This window comes from Balaenoptera ricei, chromosome X (assembly GCF_028023285.1).
Source record: "Balaenoptera ricei isolate mBalRic1 chromosome X, mBalRic1.hap2, whole genome shotgun sequence".
In the NCBI taxonomy this organism is placed as follows: domain Eukaryota; kingdom Metazoa; phylum Chordata; class Mammalia; order Artiodactyla; family Balaenopteridae; genus Balaenoptera; species Balaenoptera ricei.
In genome coordinates this window covers 43,331,288-43,349,384 of record NC_082660.1, presented here as the reverse complement: position 1 = coordinate 43,349,384, position 18,097 = coordinate 43,331,288, and the positions used below count along the sequence as shown (strand labels likewise).

The window sequence follows — 18,097 nt, the reverse complement described above, 5'->3', positions numbered from 1 at the left end:
ATAAAGCTGGAGGTGGGGGCGGGGGGAGCCTGCCAGGTCCAGTGCAAAGGCAGCAGGCTGAGGGGAATGAGGAGGCCCTTCCCGTGGGAATGGTCTCTCAGCCGTCCTGATCAGGATTCCCTTCCTCAGTGTGAAGGGTTGGGGTGCTTGTCTACGTCCGGATACTGCACATCTGTCCACTCCACGCTGCCCCAAGGTTGTCCCCACAGGAGCCCTGTTTCTCAGAGGTGAGAGCTGGTGCCTATGGGAGGGCTCAGGTGGGGGCTGTGCAGTGCTTAGGTGGCATCTTATGCTCAGACACACTATGCTGCACCCATTCTGTGCTAGGTGCACCACCTCACTCTTCTGTGGCATGAGGCTGAAGGGACCCTGCCTGGTGGGGGAGCTGCCGTCATGGCGGGAGGCTAGGCATAGGGGCGACACAAACACGGCACATCTGTCCTGTCAGTTTGGCTGGCTTGGGCCAGATGTACCCACTCCTCAGAGGACACTACTGGGGGCCTGCGAGGTGGTCTGGTTAGTATCTTTTACGTCCGGAAACCACCCATTTGCCCACACGGATGCCTGTCTGTTCCAGGCACACCTTTCCCACATCACCTGTAGTGCAGGTCATGTCCACAAAGATTTCCATCCTGGGTCCAGGGAGGTCAAACGTCCCCTCCGGGACTACTCCAGTGTAACTGATAAGGTGTACTGACCTCTGGACCTAACTCAAGCAATTACTTGACCTCTGTATCTGTTTCCCCATCTGAAATTGGCGATGACAACTCCTGTGTGAGACTGTTGTGAGGATTATGAGTCAGTATTTCCAAAATGCTTTGGAAAACACTGGGCATGCAGTTGGTGCTGAGAATCGTGTCTGGTGCGCAGATGGTGCTTCAGAAGCACTTAGAATAGTACCTGGCACACAGATAGTGCACTCAGAGCAGCAGCCATCACACACCTGGCATTCAGTAAGCACAAAGGCACAGAACTGGTGCTTGGTAATCATGTGAAAAGAAGAAACCCCACACTGCCAAGGAACACACTGGCACTTTTATATGTACACAGCGGAAAGTACAGAGTCTCAATAAGAAAATACACTCTGTGTTCAGGTGCACCCCACCACCACCCCCTCAGTTCACCCCAGGTTGAGGACAAGAGGGAAGGGGACAACCATAAATAGAGAATAGAAGGAAGGGTTAATGCTCTAAGGGGCAAACACAGGTAGGGAACACACTGCCGGAAGGAGACATACCTCTTCTTCCCCAGGAGAAAGCAATATAGCAGCACAGGAGAACAGTAGCCACGACTAAGCCTGTGGCGTCTGGCATGGGGCACCTAACACAGGTAAGAGGACAGGGCTGGAGCCAGGAAGGAAGAGAGCAGACATGGCTTCCTTCCCTGTGGCAGGGCCAGGGCCCCTCAGTTTATATCCATGAACTCAAAGTTGGCTGGGGTACCACAGGCTGGGGATGCTGGGGGGTCAGATAAGCTGGGCTGGGGTTGCAGGCGACGTGCCACATCCTGGCGTTGGTAGAAGAGGACATAGGCTGCCTTGGACTGCGAGGAGAGGACAGGAGTCAGTGTGGATCGGGGAGGAGGGTGTCGGGAGAAGGGAGGATGGAAATCACACCTCAATCTGATTCTCAGTCACAGGTGAGACACTGTTGTCATCGAAGTAGTGCCATTGACCACTGTCCTTGTTGCAGGCAAATGTCGTATCTATAAGAGAGGGGAAGCTGTCCTCACCCACCCTCCTGCCCCTAAGAGGCGACCACGTTCGCTCTCTCACTCCTCCCACCCTGATGACCTCGCCACCCGTTCACACATCTGGGGACACCCACTGGGGACATCCTGACCCCCCGGCACACGGCCCTGCCACGGCCTGGCACATACAGTGTCCATCCCGCAGGCCCCCGTAATGGTTGGAAACTGCGATGAGATCATATTTGTACAGCTCTGGGGCCGACTCGTTCTGCGGCTTGATGACAAACTTGGAGAAGTCCAGGTCCCTGTGGGTGGGGAGAGGGATAACACTGCTGGCGCCCCCTTCCCCATTGCCTGCCTTCCCCCCACAGCCAGCCTCCCTGGGCCCCGGACCGGATAGGAAACTCCACAAGGGTATCCAGCTTCTCGCGGGAGAACTTGGTGTAGGAAAAGCGCTTCAGGTGGATGATGAGCGTCTCCGGCAGCATCCACAGGTCCAGCTTCTTGGTGGCCAGCTGGTGCTGCTTGCAATTGGGGCAGTACCTAGAGATGGAGCCCGAGTCGGGACACAGACACTTTCTGAGCACCTACCGCATGCTCCTTGTGCCGTGCGGCCTTCGTGGGCCACGTCTCGTCCAGAGATGCTGCTCTTACTCCTAGCCTGCCTGTTACTCCAGTTTGCTCTCTTGACACGTTAAAATCCTGCCAAGTACTTACCAACTCCCCACTGTATACACTTTTGAACTGGCGTGTGTTTTTGTTTGGCTTCCGGTCTGTGAGACACTAGTCTTCTTTTAGAGCCTGCCTCTCTCACTCCAGTTTTCTCTCTTCTATTTTATTCACTGACTCACTCGCCAGGTATTTACTGATGGTCTACTGTTGAGTCCTTTGGCACTACTTTGTACTTCTATTCCCTTTCTGCTCCATGGAGATGCCGCTCTTATTTTTGAGACTGGTTTTGTCTTGTTTGGTTCTCTTTTTCTGTTTTGTTTATTCTGCAAGGATCTAACGAGTATCTACTGCACAGCCCACACCATTATAATCAGTGAGAAGAGACACACAGTGAACTTAAAAGTCTTCCCCCTTAAGGGGTTCACTCTAACAGAAAAGACAAAAAACGATGCAAAAGGGGATCTAGGATGTGACATCAAGTGGCGTTACAGAGCTAGAGAGAGGGAATGGAGGGAGCTGATGGCTGGGGGAGGAGTGGCTTTTAACAGAAGAGTAAGAGAAGGTCTCTCTGATAAGGTGACATTTGCTCAGAGACCTGAGCAAAATGGAGGTCAAATCCTGTAGATAACAAGAGGAAGAACGACCCTGGGAGAAGGAACAGCCCAGGCAAAGGCTCTGAGGTAGGAATAGGCTTGGGGTGTTGGTGGCCAGAGTGGCAGGAAGGCTTCGAGTGAGGGGGAGGGGGAAGGAGGTGTATTTAGTGGTGACGGACTGGGGGAGGTGGTCCCACCCAACTGCACCCCCAGAGGCCCCGTTCTGGTCCCTCACCAGGGGTTTTCCTTCTCCAGGGTCTCAGTGGTGGTGAAGAGCTCGATGCACTCCTGCAGCCGCACCGGAGCCTTCTTCAGCACGTACCCAACGCAGTCATGCTTCACGTAGCCCTAGGTCGGGGGAGTGGACAGTCAGGTATGAGGACGGGGGTTGGGGGGGGGATAAAAAGGAGTGGGGGTGGAAGACGCACGCCGAGTGGTTAAGAGCACGGACTTTGAAGCTAGGAATCCGAGGCCCTGGGAGCTCTGCGGCCACGGCTCGGCTCGGCGGAGGTGGGGGAGGGTGTGTGTGGCACAAGGTGAAAGTGCCTCCCATCCCCAGGATCTCCCTTACCTCAGCCTCCACCTCGTCATAGTAACGCTTCTTCATCTCTGGCTCCCAGTCGATGGCGATGTACGGCTGGGCTGGGGGCGAGGGGAGGTGGTCATGGGCCCTGCTGCCAAGGAAACCCCCCCTCCCGCCTCCCCAACCCTGGCTCACAGCTGAAGGAGACACCATGGGTATCCTCGTTGAAGGTCGAGCGGTCGCTGGTCCCATTGGAATTCACTGTCTGCAGGGTGAAGAGGTGCTTGCGCCGTGCTCTCTGGGGCCAGTGAGATGGTCCAGGGGAGTTGTCCACGGGGGCCCGGCTCCCGCCCGCGACTCCAGAGCTGGGCCCAGCCTGCTCCGGCCCAGGGTCTTGGGAGCTGCCCCCAGCCACATGTCCAGGCTTAGGGAGGTTGTCCTTATCCTCCAGGTCTGCTGGGACAGGAGAGGATGTCAGAGGTGGAAATGTGTGAGCCCCAGGGGGTTGAGCTGCAATACACATCCATGTGGACCCTGTGTGGGCCAGACCGACCCCAGACCCCCTGACCCTTCCTCAGGCCATGGGACTGCTTGTACAGACCCTCATCCTTGCTGATCCTCTCTCCTTTCTCTTCCTCACCTTTCTCATCCCCATCATCCTCGTCATCCGAGCTGGGTCTGGTCACATAGCGTCTGCCGACAGAGCAGAGGAGACTCTCAAGGAGGGACCCGAGGGCAGGGAGGACAGAGTCCAGAATCCTACTTTGCTTATGATGGGAAGCCACTGGTAAACCCACACACTAACAGTTCTTAAGGAGGAGCCCGGAAGGTCTCAGGAGATGCCAGAGGGACACGGGAAGAGGCGGCCTGACAATGTAGGATCTTGTGCGCCACAGTTAAGGAGCGTGGATCTTAAGTATGATAAGCCACTGGTAAACAGGCCCACGATCAGCTGTAAATTTCCATCAGGGAAGGCCTCTGAGGAGCACTTGTAAGTGCAACATGAGAGAGAGGTGAAGCCAGATAGCGCACCGTTGTTTGCCTTGGTAAGGACTCTGGATTTTAAGCACGATGAAAATCTATCAGTAAAAACACAAACAACCAAGCCTCTCCAAGGAAGAGACAATTAAGTACAAGATGAAGTCTGTATTTTGTCTGTCTTGTTCACCTCTGTGTATCCCCAGCACCTAGGAGAAGTGGTAGCAAAGTCAGAAATTTAGAGAAAGAAAAAAGCCTACAAGTTCCTCTCTGGCCATGTTAAGTTTGAGCTGTCTTCTGGATGCAGACGGGAGGTGGCAACTAAGCAGCTAGACGCCCGGGTCTGAGTTCTGACCCCACCTCCCTGCCTGATCCCAAAGGGCAGACTCACGAGAGGCGGTACAGCAGGATGTGATACAGGGCGTCCCAGGAGAGCCGGTCCCGGGGCACCGACACCAGGAGCGGGTGCCCAAAGAGCATCAGGCCATAGTAAGAATTGTTGTAGTCCCGGGCTGGGGTGCGCTCCCGCAGGTAGATAGGAAGCACAACGTCCTCTCTGGAGTTCTCGCCAATAGCAGCCCTGCCTGACACCTCGTATCTGTGGGGGATGGACATCAGGTCACACCTGATCAGGACACCCAGGAGGGATTCGAGGACTCTACCCCAGTTGCTCCAGCCACTCACCACTCACAGCCTGAAAATATTTTTAAAAGGGTCCAAAGAGTCACCCAGGGTTCTGCATTTTACAAACTGTTGGATGATTTACACAGCCCTTTGTTTATGTGATGTTAGATGAAGTACTTCGGTGTTATCAGAGCACTGAGGGAGTTAACAAAAATTTTTTTGTGACACAGGGATCTAAAACCATTTTCTTTTTGGAAAACTAAACTGCTTGGTTTACAAAAACTTTTCTACTCATAAAGCACCTTCTGCTTTAGTTACCCGAAGATTTCAAACTTGCTCTGAATGTTCTTATGCTCAGAAAGCATCTTAGTGTTCCCCATTTCAAAAATCACTTGGTTTTTGAGGCCTGCAATGTGAGTAAGGAGTGCAGATCAGCATCTGGTACATACGAGGTACTAGTTAAGTGCTGAATAAAATAAAGAAACAGGAGCCTCCCTCACATAACAAGGAGGAGAACACCCAAGGACGCCCTGTATAAGGATGTGTCGCCCCACTCACTGACAGCCCCTAGCCCCCTGCCCCACTAAGACACATGGCCGAAGCCCCGAGCCGCGCAGGTGCCCTGTGAATCAGGCCGAGGAAGGGAGAGGAAAGGTGGTTAACGGAGGAGGTTGCTGAGAAGCCCTCATCTCCCCTGGTCCTCTCACTCACATGAAGATATCATCTCGGTCCAAGATGCCGCTCAGAGACTCCTCCAGCTGGTAGATCTTATAGAAGCGGTGACTGAAGACATCGGCCACCATCATCTGAGAATGGGATGCGGAGAGGGGACCGGTCAGTCTGCCAGGTCTCCCCCAGGCCCTTCTGCCTCTCTCTGCCCCCCCTGCCCGTGAATCCCACCCTCCTTCTATCTGCAGAGCCTCACCCTTTCTGGCGAGACACCAGTGTGTTTGGCCAGAGCCACACAGAGATCCGAGATCTTGCCTCTCTTGGGGACCACGAGCCGGTGCTGAGGGAGGAACGGTATCCACAAAAGAGCAGAAGGATGTGTGGTGAGCTAGGGAAGGAAACCCTGAGGTACGGCAGAGTAATCAAACGAACTCTGACTACATGTCCCTCATTACGTCCCCTGTCCCCATTCCCCCCATACCTGCTCTGGCTTGCGGCGGGGGTCCATGGAGACAAAGAAGACCTCCATGACCCTCTTGTGGGTCACAGGCAGTGGGACACTGAGGTAGCAGAAGGGGTCGAAGGTCACAGACACGTTGCCACAATCAGGGCACACCACCGTGGACTTGAAGAGGCCATGGAAAGTGTCCACAATCACAGAATCGTTCCGCCGTCTGTGGTTCTGCCAGGCCTCCCGAGCAACCTCCTGTTGAGTGCCGTGGTGGGTGGTGAGGCTTGCCCGGGGCCGGGGAAAACCATGGTGTGGGGTGGATGCGCATGGGATTCAAGTTAAGGTTAGGGCCACCGGTAAAGTCCAGAGGCAGAGTTACAGCGAGGGCTATCTGGAGACTGCGTTCACTGTCAGGGCCGGGGGTTATTTGGGGCAGGAGACCAGGTGGGGGTTAAGTCTGGGTTGGGTGTGAGGGCAGATGTGGCGTTGGAGCCAAGGTTGGGACTGAGGTCAGGGAAGAGGAGCTTAAAAGAAAATGGTGGTGTGCGGGATACTCCAGGGAGGCCAGAAAATTCCTGAGGCAGAGGCCCTAGTGGCTTTAATGAGGCTCTCGGGATGGGGGTCTTCCAGGAGCACCCACCTGATCTGGCCTCCCAGCAGCATCGCACAGTTCCACATATTCCTTCTTCTTAACACGATTGAGGTCCTCGTGCAGCCCATCCAGGAGAAACGACAGCAGCTCCTGTGAGTCATGCTGCTGGTAGCCCAGAAACTGGGACGCAAAGTGGCCGACCTTGGTCTGAGAAGATGGGCAGGGCCGTCAGAGCGTGAGGGAGTTGGGGGATGGGGGCGCAGAGGAGCCGGCCAGGGCTGAGCCACACCTTGAACACGTGGGGCACGATGGAGCGGTGGTGGCCGGACCACGCCTGCTTCACCAGGTCCGCATAGGCCTCTGCAATCTCCCCCTTCATGCCCAGCGGGTTGCAGAAGTTGAGCTCCTCCAGGTAGCGGTTTTTGAGGAAGTAGTTGGTGAGCTGTGGCACATTGCTGAGGCACTGCAGAAGGCGGGGGCCAGGTGCATGAAGAGGAGAGAGAGGTAACCAAGGTGGGGACAGAGGAAAGGGAGACAGGAGGGAGGAGGAAGGGGAAAGAAAGAGAAGGGGCAGGGGAGTAGGGGAGAGAAGAGAGCAGTATTTCAGAAGGAAGAATGTGGTGACGAAGGACAGAAGACAAGGGAAAGCAGGGAGCAAGTGGAAGGAAGAGGCATTAACGTTTCAGAAAGTAACGTGGGCATGTCGAGCCAGACTGTGGGGCCCCAGCTTCCAACCTGACCCCTTGCCCTGCAGTACCCCCCTAGCTCTGTCCCCAATCTCCAATGCTCAAATCCATCCCTGCGCAGTGCCAGACCTAGACCTAATGGCTCAACCTGCAGGGCCGAGTTCATGAAGCACGTGTTGCCCAGATTGGTGAGACCACAGATGCCCGGCTGGCCCTGGAAGTCCTCATCCTCCTCCGACGCGCTGCTCCTGGGACGGATGAGAAACTCTTATCAGCTGAGGACCTACTACTTGTGGGTGGAATGTGCTCTTGGGCTCAGTTGTTCTGCCTACTGTGGGATCCCACTCTGGACTGGAAACCCCAAGGGCTCACATGGCGGGCAGCTGTGCGCTGGGCCAAGTGCCATCCTTGTTTCGGGTCTCCATGATGACCACCTGGGTTGGAGGAAGAGGAGTAAAGATCAGGAAAGGCATTCATGGAGGGCCCATGGACACCTAGCCCTCACTTCCCCCAACCTGAGCACGGGTGGTGGGCCAAGAAGCCCTCCCCACCCTTACCTGCCCAGTCTGGAGAGCGGCGTCAAGCACCGTGACACGTGTGTTGCACAACCTCTCAAAAGAGCCCTCCGCGTTCTTGATCCACAGCCGTGTCTCTTCCTGGGGGCTCACCAGAAACTGCTCTTGAGCGGTGCGCAGAACTAGGTCTGTGGAGGGTGATGGAGCACATTCAAGGTCTTCCTGGAACCCTGGAGGATCCATCCATCTTGGCATCAGACTCCTTAGGTCACCGAGCTGTGACCGTGGCTGGGAATGCCAACTTATTCCGCGACCCTTAGACTCACCAATAGAATCTGTGCGGTTGAATTGAGCGGTGTGAGCTGTGTCCATATCACTGTGCTGGATGAGCAGCAGTTCTACTGGATACACTTCAACCTTCTGGATGCTGGACAGCTCCACGACCTGGAAGGCGGGAAGGATGCACACACAGGTGTACCCACCCAACACACACACGGACACAGGAACGACGACCTCTGAGATCAGAGGAACATCCACACAGACAAACACACGTGGCATAGACACACGTGCGAGGCTCTGTGAGGGGAGCACGCACAGGCGAGCAAATGCAGGGGACACAGCAAGATACCGTCTGATGACCTGGGAGAGGAGGAGAGGGCAGACCCAGGTGTATGGATACAGCATACGTGAACACACAGGTCTGGACCCATCCTGGGCCTATGAGGCCTTCCTCCTACGCTCCCCCACTATAAAAGCCGCCCCCCAGCACCCTCTCCACCCACTATACCTTGCGTTCAATGGGAGGCTGGCCATGCCCTAGACCATACCAGCTGACCAGGTAATGCCAAGCAGCCGCTGGGAGCAGCACATAGTCCTCACCTTCCACCAGTCCCTTCTTGAGGCGCCAGTTTACCTGGTCTGCAGGAGGGCGGGGGGAGGTGGCAGAGGAACAATCAGGGAAGGAAAGTGATGAGTCACTCTGGCCATCTCACCAATGACCTAGCACAGAAAAGGGGCTCGTGATCATTTGCTGGGACAAAGATGACAAGAAGTCCAGGCTAGGCTGATGTGGGGAGGCAGAAGCCTGGTACCTTCAAAGAGCTCAGCATTGTTGATGCAACCAGGGAAGGTGCTGGGGTCCTGGCCTCCTCCCTGCACGTGTACTTCCCACTGCTTGTACCAGTGCCGCTCCACGAGGAACCTGGACCAGACAGGTGACAGGGGTGTCACACAGCTATCTGGGGGTTAGTGGTACCACTTCACACGGTTATTAGACTAAAAGTATCAACACGTGTTTACAAGTCAAGATGACAAGTTTCATGAACACCTGAAACTAATAACAGCGCTATACGCCAACTATTTTTCCGATTAAAAAAAGAAATTCTTCCCAGAATTCAACATTTAAAAAAATTTTCAGCATCATATAAAAATAAATTAGAAGCAAAATGTATTCAGTGAAATCCAGATTCGGACAGAATGCTTAACTTCTTAAGATACTAAAAGAGACTTGATTAAAAACAGAAAGTGTGCTCAATAAGGGCAAAAAAAAAAAAAACAAAAACCCATACCCATACCCATGGTGCCAGAAAACAGGAGACTTTATTATGGAATAAACAATCATTCACTTGTATTAGTCTGTGGGGTAACACAGTCAAATTAGGTTCAAAATAACTGCTATTTGCAGCTAATGTTGTAAGACTTCAGCCATTTGTTAAATGTGCAGTGTCTGTAAAGGATACAAAAATCTTCAGCTAAGAAATGGATTGTTAAATTCTGAAAACCCGCTCAGAAATCAAAAAGAATTTCAACTGCTAAAAGAATCATAAAGTTTTCCTTCAAAAACTGTATACTGCCATCTTTAAAATAATTTTTTATTTAGGATTTATTTTGGCTTTAGAGCAAATTTCTAAGTGTATGGTGACTAGCTCACTCTTTGTGTAAAACTGTGGTGAAAAACATATAAAATTTACCACCTGAACCACCTTTAAGTGCAGTTTGACCTGTTCTCTTTTAAAGGAGACTTTTATATGCACTACTAGGATAAACATTTAGGACTGTTGAAATCTGCCGTTGTAAAATGTCATGAGAAATTCTGAAGTCTGCAAAATACTTGACATATAATAAGTGCTAAATGAACATTAGCTGTTACTGTTCCGATCCCAGGGCTTAGACAAAAAAGTTCATGTACACATAATCCTCGTTCCCCCCTCCAACCCCAACACAAACCTGCTCTGCTATGGAATTTTTTTTTTTCTCTTTTTTTGGCTGCGCCCACCCGTGGCATACAGGATCTTAGTTCCCAGACCAGGGATCGAACCTTGCCCGCTGCAGTGGAAGTGCGGAGTCTTAATCACTGGACCGCCAGGGAAGTCCCTGCTATGGAATTTTTGACACATAAAAGGCTGTCCCAAGTATTTAACAGCCTCAAATAAACACTTTTTTAAAAAATTACAAAACTGCTGAAAAATACGTAAACATTAGTTTTCCAGCGATTTAACTCTATAAATTGGATTCCTTAAAATGGCAACTTTTCTTTGTTTAAAAAAGGATCAGAAAGGTAGGGGGATGGAGAGATAGAAAAACCCTGGAATAGTCACATGTTGCCCAAATAGGCAAACTTTTCTGTGGGTTGTTTTTTATTCATTTATTTATTTTGGGGGTTGCAGTGACCCCCCCCAGACCCCATATTTCATTCATGCCAGGGACACACACCCTCCACACCCCGGTGGCTCAAGCCACAGACACTTCCCATCACTCATCTAGAAAACCCCATCACGGACCTTACCCTCTGCCACTTGCACCTTCACCTCCCCTTCAAGGTTTTAATTGCCTCCATTGATGGTCTATGAGGTTATTAATTCACTCAGTAAAGCTAGTTTATTGTTAATGGGAGCTTCGAAGCAAAAGGAGCCACAGCTCAATGGGTTTTTTTAAAAGCAGATTTTTAAGGAAGATTAACACTAAAATCACTTTTTAGAGTGGTAAGCAAAACCTCCAGACCTGGCTACAACCTGGATTTCTAAAGCCGTCATAGAAGACTGAAGTTTCACATAAATTTTCACAAAGTATCACTACCATGTTTTTTCAATTCAAAGACACAAAAACTTTAACATCTCTGAATTGGGATGGCTCATAATCTGTCAGCTCAGGTGGCAGTCATGACAGTTGTCATTGTCTAATGAAAAAGCACCCACGTTGTTACATTTACTCCTACACTTCAATTTTTTTTGGTTGCTACTGTAAATGGTATCTTTTAAATTTTAACTTTCTAATTTCTTGTTGCTAGTATACAGAAATAAAATGGATCTTCCTAAAATCACTTGTTTGTGTTTCCTCAAATTTGTTAAAATGATATGAAATATGTGCTTACGGAAAGAAATTACTAAAAATATTGTCTGTCCTCTAGATTTATCTTGTGTCTGGAGAAAATATTGGTTATTCTGGTTAATCATTACACTAGGTATAATAATTACAGAGAAATAGAAATATGGATATAAACTAAGAGATGGTTTCCTACTTGTTTTATTAAAAGGTTGTTAGCTTATTCAGATGGTAAATGGGCTATTACCTTGTTCTAAATTCATTATTTATATATCTGTATAAGCCTACATACATAAATAAGAAGGCACGCATATAAATAAATCCTTTCTGTAAATTGTTACATGAATAATGTACCAAAGGAGAAAAATTAGAATTTGGGCCCTTTTCTGTAAAATGACTACATTAATTTATGCCCAGATTGAAAGTTCCTTTTTCTGTCACCAAATTACTGTTAACTCTTGGTACCTTCTGACATCTCCTTAGCTCATTTTTTAAAAAGAATTCTTGCTTTAAAAAAAAGTTAAGCTCCTAATAATCTCTGTTGTTTATCACTGTGTTTTACGAGGTTGACTATAAATATTTCTTGTCTTTACTTCAATTTATATCTTGTTAAAAAACAACTATTCTTCCTTTGTCTTTCGCAAATTCAGGCCAAAGTCAGAATAACAACACTGTTAAGATGTTCTTTTCTGTCTAAACTATCTCTGGGAGATACCACAAAGATCTGCTCCTTTGCCCTATAAAAGGAATGACAATAGCATCATTAGGTTTATCCAAAATTCCCCCAATTTTAATTAACTTGAAAATTTCAGAAAAGCTTTCATTTTTCAAACTTGATATTTTTAAAAATGACAAACCAAAAAGAAAGTTTATCTTCCTAGATTAGTTATTGTTAATTATATATAATTAGATATACTAATATAAATATCTTTCAGTAACTGCATACTTTTCAAGCTAAAAAGCATACTCATGTTCAAGCAACAAAGACTAGTACAGTAACTGTCTACTACCAAAAGATCCCTCCTCCAGGACGCTAGACTCACAAACCCCTTTCCCTTTTTGGTTCACAAAAAGTCTGAACAGGTACTAGGGGTGCCGACTCAATTACAGGGGAATTGTCAGAGGCCTATTGTTTATTTCAGTCTTTCATTAGATCCAGTGGCCAAAGCATATTTACCTTGTGTAAGAGCTATAGCAGCAATCGCCAACCAAACGTGTGAAAATTTCAGTCGGTTTAGTTCTAGGGTCTTCATTAAAGGTAACGGTTCCCCGTGCTGTGCAGACTTCTCCATTGACAGAAAACCCTCAACATTTCTAGGCTAGTCTCTTAAGCTCCAGTGAGACGTTGCTTCCCCTTCACACATCACAGTCGATTCTGCAACACTGAACCCAGCCACCCACCTTCCTTAACCTGAACAAAGAGAACCTCATGCTTGCTTACCTCTGTTAGGAAACTATCCACACCCTGCACAGACCTAGAGACTCCTTCAGCTATCCCAGATTTAATTGTTTTAGATGGTTCATCCTCGAAAATTTGCCGAGGAGGCTAAACTATCACAGATTTGAATTTTCTCTTAAAATTTAAGCTTCTCCTAGAAATTAAATCAGTTTAGATGGCCAAATTAATTAAATGCCCCCACCCAGATCTGCCAGCTGACAAAAGATAGAAGGTGCAAATATTAATATGGATATTCGGTATATGACTTGGGGTTAGTCCATGACTTTGAAATGCTTTATAAGCACAAATTTCCTGACCACTGCAGCAAACCCCTATAAATTAGACAGCAAATTAAAGAATCTTGAGGTGCTCTGCTCTAGATAAGCATTAAAAAATGGAGCTAAGGAAAAATGCTGCATGATATTATCCACAAAAGCAGAGATAAACTGGCTTCAATACTGAACCAACATCGATGGGATAAATTTTTTTTATTGACAGAGCATAATTTTTTATTCACATGACATAAAATTAACCATTTAAAAAGTGAACAATTCAATGGCATTTAGTACATTCAGCGTTGTGCAACCACAACCTCTATCTACTTCCAAAACATTTTCAACACCCCAAGAGGAAACCTGGTACTGGTGGAATAATTTTAAAGGGTATTGTCACAAGGCTGTAAAGGTAGGATGGGGCAGAAACCAAAGTCCCCCCCCCCCCGCCCTTCTGAACACCTCCAAATGGGCTATAAAAATGTTCCTGTTATTGTTGTTTATTCTCAGGATGGATTGAGGTTTTGCCTTGCTGGAGAGCTATAGCGTAATGGTAAAACAAATTGCTCAGTTCCATACTTCCGATGTGGGGAATCTCAACTTGTCTCTCCAGTAACAGGAATATATATTTCGCGAGTACTGTGATTAAAGAACTCTGTAAAATGAGCAAACCTCACTCCTAAAGGCTCTCAGGTGAGAGAGCATGCTTGAGGCGTTCGAGGAACAGCAAGAGTCCAATATGGCCGGATGGGGAAAGTGAGGGGGAGGGAAATCAGAAGAGCATGGGAGAAGATCAGAGCCAGGGACCAGCCTCGCAATCCTAAAGCCTTGCAAGTCATTGTAAGAATTTTAGCATTTACATTGAATAAAATAGGAAGACTGTTAAAACATTTTGAGGAAAGAATGGACATAAATTATTTTTAAAAAGAATTACTGTGTACGGAAAGAGGAAAATAGTACCTGCAGTGGAGAAACCCAGCAGATACCTTCACCAAGTGATCAAGGCTAACGTCACCAATGACGTCATGTGGATACCGAGTACCCACCTGACATGATGCAAAGGGCACACCATGTACGTCCAGTCTGATTTCATATATATCCTCAATAAAATAAAAGCTTAGACCACAAATACTATTTAGGGATGCATACAATGGTGGGGAAACGTTAACGAAATTAAAAATTCAGGGTAATAACTTCCCGTGGCAGGGAGGGGGACCTTCATCTGGGAGGGGCACAGAAGGATTTCTTAAGGTAACGGTCTGAATCTTAACCTAGTTGGTTAATTCACAAATTTTTTATTATTCTTTAAATTTTTTACTTTGAAATTGACTCCGAAAAATCGCAAAAATAATACAAAGAATTCCCGTGTGCCCTTCATCCAGATTCTCCAAATTTAAAATTTTACCCGTTTGCTCGATTATTTCTTTAAATACGTTTTTATATATGCCATTCTTTCAGCGATTTCAGAGTAAGCTTGCTTACACGATGGTTCTTTACCCCTAAATATTTCGGCATGTATTTCCTAAAAACAAAGATATTCTCTTTCATACTCACAATACAGTTATCAAAAGCAAGAAATTAGCAGTACTAATAGCTAATCTTCAGACCTTAGTAAAATTTTACCGATTTCCCCATTCATATCTTTTACAGTAAAAGAGAGAAAATTCATTTTATGAGAAAAAACTGATTTTTAAATAATTTATTTTTTCTGCTCCGGGATCCAACCCAGGATCACACTTTGCATTTAGTTATCATGACTCGTTAAATCCCGTTAATTTCTTCAGTCTGGAACAGTTCTTCATCCTTTGTCTCTCACGACCTTGAAATTTTTGAAGAGCACAGGCCGTTTATTTTTATAGAATGTCCATCAACCTGGGCTACGTAAACGTTTCATATAATCTTTACAGGTCTTACGTATTTCACAACTTAAAAAACGAGATGCAACTCGGCGAGAAATAAAATGAACCCAGGAACAGTACATTTCAAGCACTGGTTAGCAAATCAATTAAACAAGCCGATTTATCAAGATACGCATTGACATTTTAAAAAGCTATTTGTTCCTGATTACAAAAACAAAGCAGTACTAAAACAGAAAACAAATGTAACATCGAAGGCCCCTCCCGTGCCAATCACCTGCACTTTCTCCCGTCCTGGGAAGAAGGGCTCGGCCAGAGGCAAAAACCTCGCCGCGTCACAAACTTTGCTCATTCGCAGGCGCCATTTTCTGCTTCACAAGGCACCACCTCCCCTCTGCAGTCTTTCCTCGGCCCCAGGACACGCCCCTCGGCCTACGTCACAAGCCTCGTTCCCAGGCTCCAGCTCCCTCCATCACGCAGGCTCCGACTACCCCCGCCCCCACAGCCTTTCGGCTCCGATTTCGCTCTTACGCCTGACGTCACCCGCCTCGCCTCCGTTGTCAGGCGCAGCGGAGCACCGCGGGCCGCCTCCAAATGCTACGTTACGTCGCGCAGACCATGCTGTCCCGCTCTGTTGCTGAGACAGCCTCCTTCCCAGGTTCTTGGTTCCACCACGCGAGCCTGACCCCGCCGCCGTGGCCCTTTCTTCTCAAGACCCGGCCCCCTGAATGTAAATTGATATAGCCACTATGGAGAACAGTATGGAGGTTCCTTAAAAAACTAAAAATAGGGCTTCCCTGGTGGCGCAGCGGTTGAGAATCTGCCTGCCAATGCAGGGAACACGGGTTCGAGCCCTGGTCTGGGAAGATCCCACATGCCGCGGAGCAACTGGGCCCGTGAGCCACAACTACTGAGCCTGCGCGTCTGGAGCCTGTGCTCCGCAACAAGAGAGGCCGCGATAGTGAGAGGCCTGCGCACCGCGATGAAGAGTGGCCCCCGCTTGCAGCAACTAGAGAAAGCCCTCGCACAGAAAGGAAGACCCAACACAGCCAAAAATAAATAAAAAACAAAACCAAAAACTAAAAATAGAACTACCATACAACCCAGCAATCCCACTACTGGGCATATACCCAGAGAAAGCCATAATTCAAAAAAGCACATGCACCCCAATGTTCACTGCAGCTCTACTTACAATAGCCAGGACATGGAAGCAACCTAAGTGTCCATAGACAGATGAATGGATAAAGAAGAAGTGGCACATATATACAGTGGAATATTACTCAGCCATAAAAAGAAATGAAACTGAGTTATTTGTAGTGAGGTGGATGGACCTCGAGTCTGTCATACAGAGTGAAGTAAGTCGGAAAGAGAAAAACAAATACTGTATGCTAACACATATATATGGAATCTAAAAAGCAAACAAACAAAAAGATGGTCATGAAGAACCTAGGGGCAAGATGGGAATAAAGACGCAGACCTACTAGAGAATGGACGGGTAAGCTGGGACGAAGTGAGAGAGTGGCATGGACATATATACACTACCAAACGTAAAATAGGTAGCTAGTGGGAAGCAGCCGCATAGCACAGGGACATCAGCTCTGTGCTTTGTGACCACCTAGAGCGGTGGGATAGGGTGGGTGGGAGGGAGACGCAAGAGGGAGGACATATGGGGATATATGTATACGTATAGCCGATTCACTTTGTTATAAAGCAGAAACTAACACACCATTGAAAGCAATTATACTCCAATGAAGATGTTTGAAAACAAAAAAGATCCGCCCCCCCCCCCTGCCTCTCCAGAACAAACCGCCTCCGGTTCTCAGGCCGCAGGCTCCACCACACAGGCCCGGCCCCGCCTCTGGGCCACACAGGCCAGGCCCCGCCTCTTTCCCAAACAAGGCACTTCCCCGCCTCTCCTGTCCTCAGTCTCACAGGCCACTCCCCCGCCCCAAGGCACCTCTCCTGCGGACCTTCGCCGCCCCGTCCCCCACCGTCCCCAACGCCCCCATCGTCCCCCCAAGCCGAGGCTCCGTTCGCAGCTCCGCCTCACCAGCTTTCGCCCGCCCGCAGCGGAGGCCCTCGCCCATTCTCGCCGTTCTCGATCTGGCGCCGCTGGCTCTCCAGGCCCGGCACCGCTTCACGCTGTGGCTCTCGGTCCTCGGCCGCAGCCGCAGCCGCCGGACTCTCTGCGACCGCCGCCATGGCCTTGCGCCCTCCTCTCACAGTCACCGCAGCTGGGGATAGGAAGAGGCCCCTCAACTGCTACTTCCGGCTTCTGGTCCCGGAAACGGAAACAGAGCCCCCCAAACAGCCGGGGGTCTACTGCCATTTTGAAAAGGGACCCCTCGCTCGGACGCGTCGAGGGGCTAGGCGGGCATCGGACCTTGGGCGGTGATCTCTGTGACGAATAGGCGGGGTAAAGCCTCCAGTTGGAAACTAAAGACAAAAGGTGTCTTGTGGGATTCTAACGCCATGTTGAGTCGGGGCAGACGGTTCTGTGGAAGGTGCAGGTAGAGGTCCCCGGCGTGGACGAGGACATGTATTGGGGAGCGCTCAGGGGAACGCAAAGGTTCCAGGTCTTCTCGGGCCCATGCTCTGCTGGGGACCGCGGGCCCCTATCCTGGGAGCGGCGTTTTTGCTAGCCTGACCAGAATACCCTTCTTTCATTGCACTACCCTTCCCTTCTCCTCCATCAAAACCTAATGCAAAAGAGGTCACCGCTTACAGGGCGCCACCCAGCCCTTCGGGCCTCCTCCCTGCGTGAACTGGATTTATTCTCTTGATAAACGTGTTGAAGGCAAGTCAGCCCCAGGCCAGGTATATTTGTTGGAGTTGCAGTACTAATAATAGTTGGCCCTGTTTAGGTGTTTTATTGCACGTAAATAGTAGTCTTAGGCAGCAGATTGCCTATGGGCAACAGTGGGGATGCTGAGCACCAGAAACGTTAATTCACTTTGCCCCACCTAGTAAGTAGTGGAGCTGTGGTTCGAACTCAGGAATTCCAGTTCCAGAGTTGGCACCTTAAACCACCAGGCCAGAGATTCTCAAACTGTGGTCCTAGGCTTTCTACCGGTTCAGGAAACCCTTTCAGGGGGTTCACAAAGTCAAAACTATTCACAACAATACTTTTTCATGGTCATTCTCTCTTGCATGTGCAGTGGAATTTTCCAGAGGCTGCATGACATAAGCAAAAGCTCTTTGGATGTCCTCAATTCTTA

General features: G+C 49.1%; 1 protein-coding gene across 1 annotated transcript; it reads right to left on the bottom strand.

Annotated features, from left to right (window-relative positions):
- Positions 1 to 1,226: 1,226 nt before the first annotated feature.
- On the bottom strand, positions 1,227 to 17,223 carry USP11 (ubiquitin specific peptidase 11). The gene is given in 22 exon segments (XM_059911507.1): positions 1,227 to 1,542; positions 1,616 to 1,704; positions 1,879 to 1,994; positions 2,083 to 2,232; positions 3,190 to 3,302; positions 3,526 to 3,596; positions 3,688 to 3,930; positions 4,118 to 4,170; positions 4,847 to 5,053; positions 5,791 to 5,885; positions 6,005 to 6,088; positions 6,230 to 6,454; positions 6,840 to 6,998; positions 7,081 to 7,254; positions 7,626 to 7,725; positions 7,850 to 7,911; positions 8,035 to 8,180; positions 8,319 to 8,436; positions 8,780 to 8,910; positions 9,084 to 9,193; positions 16,930 to 17,090; positions 17,092 to 17,223. Coding segments are annotated over 22 exon segments (2,862 nt in total). The 5' UTR covers positions 17,209 to 17,223; the 3' UTR covers positions 1,227 to 1,404.
- Between the last annotated feature and the right edge of the window lie 874 nt (positions 17,224 to 18,097).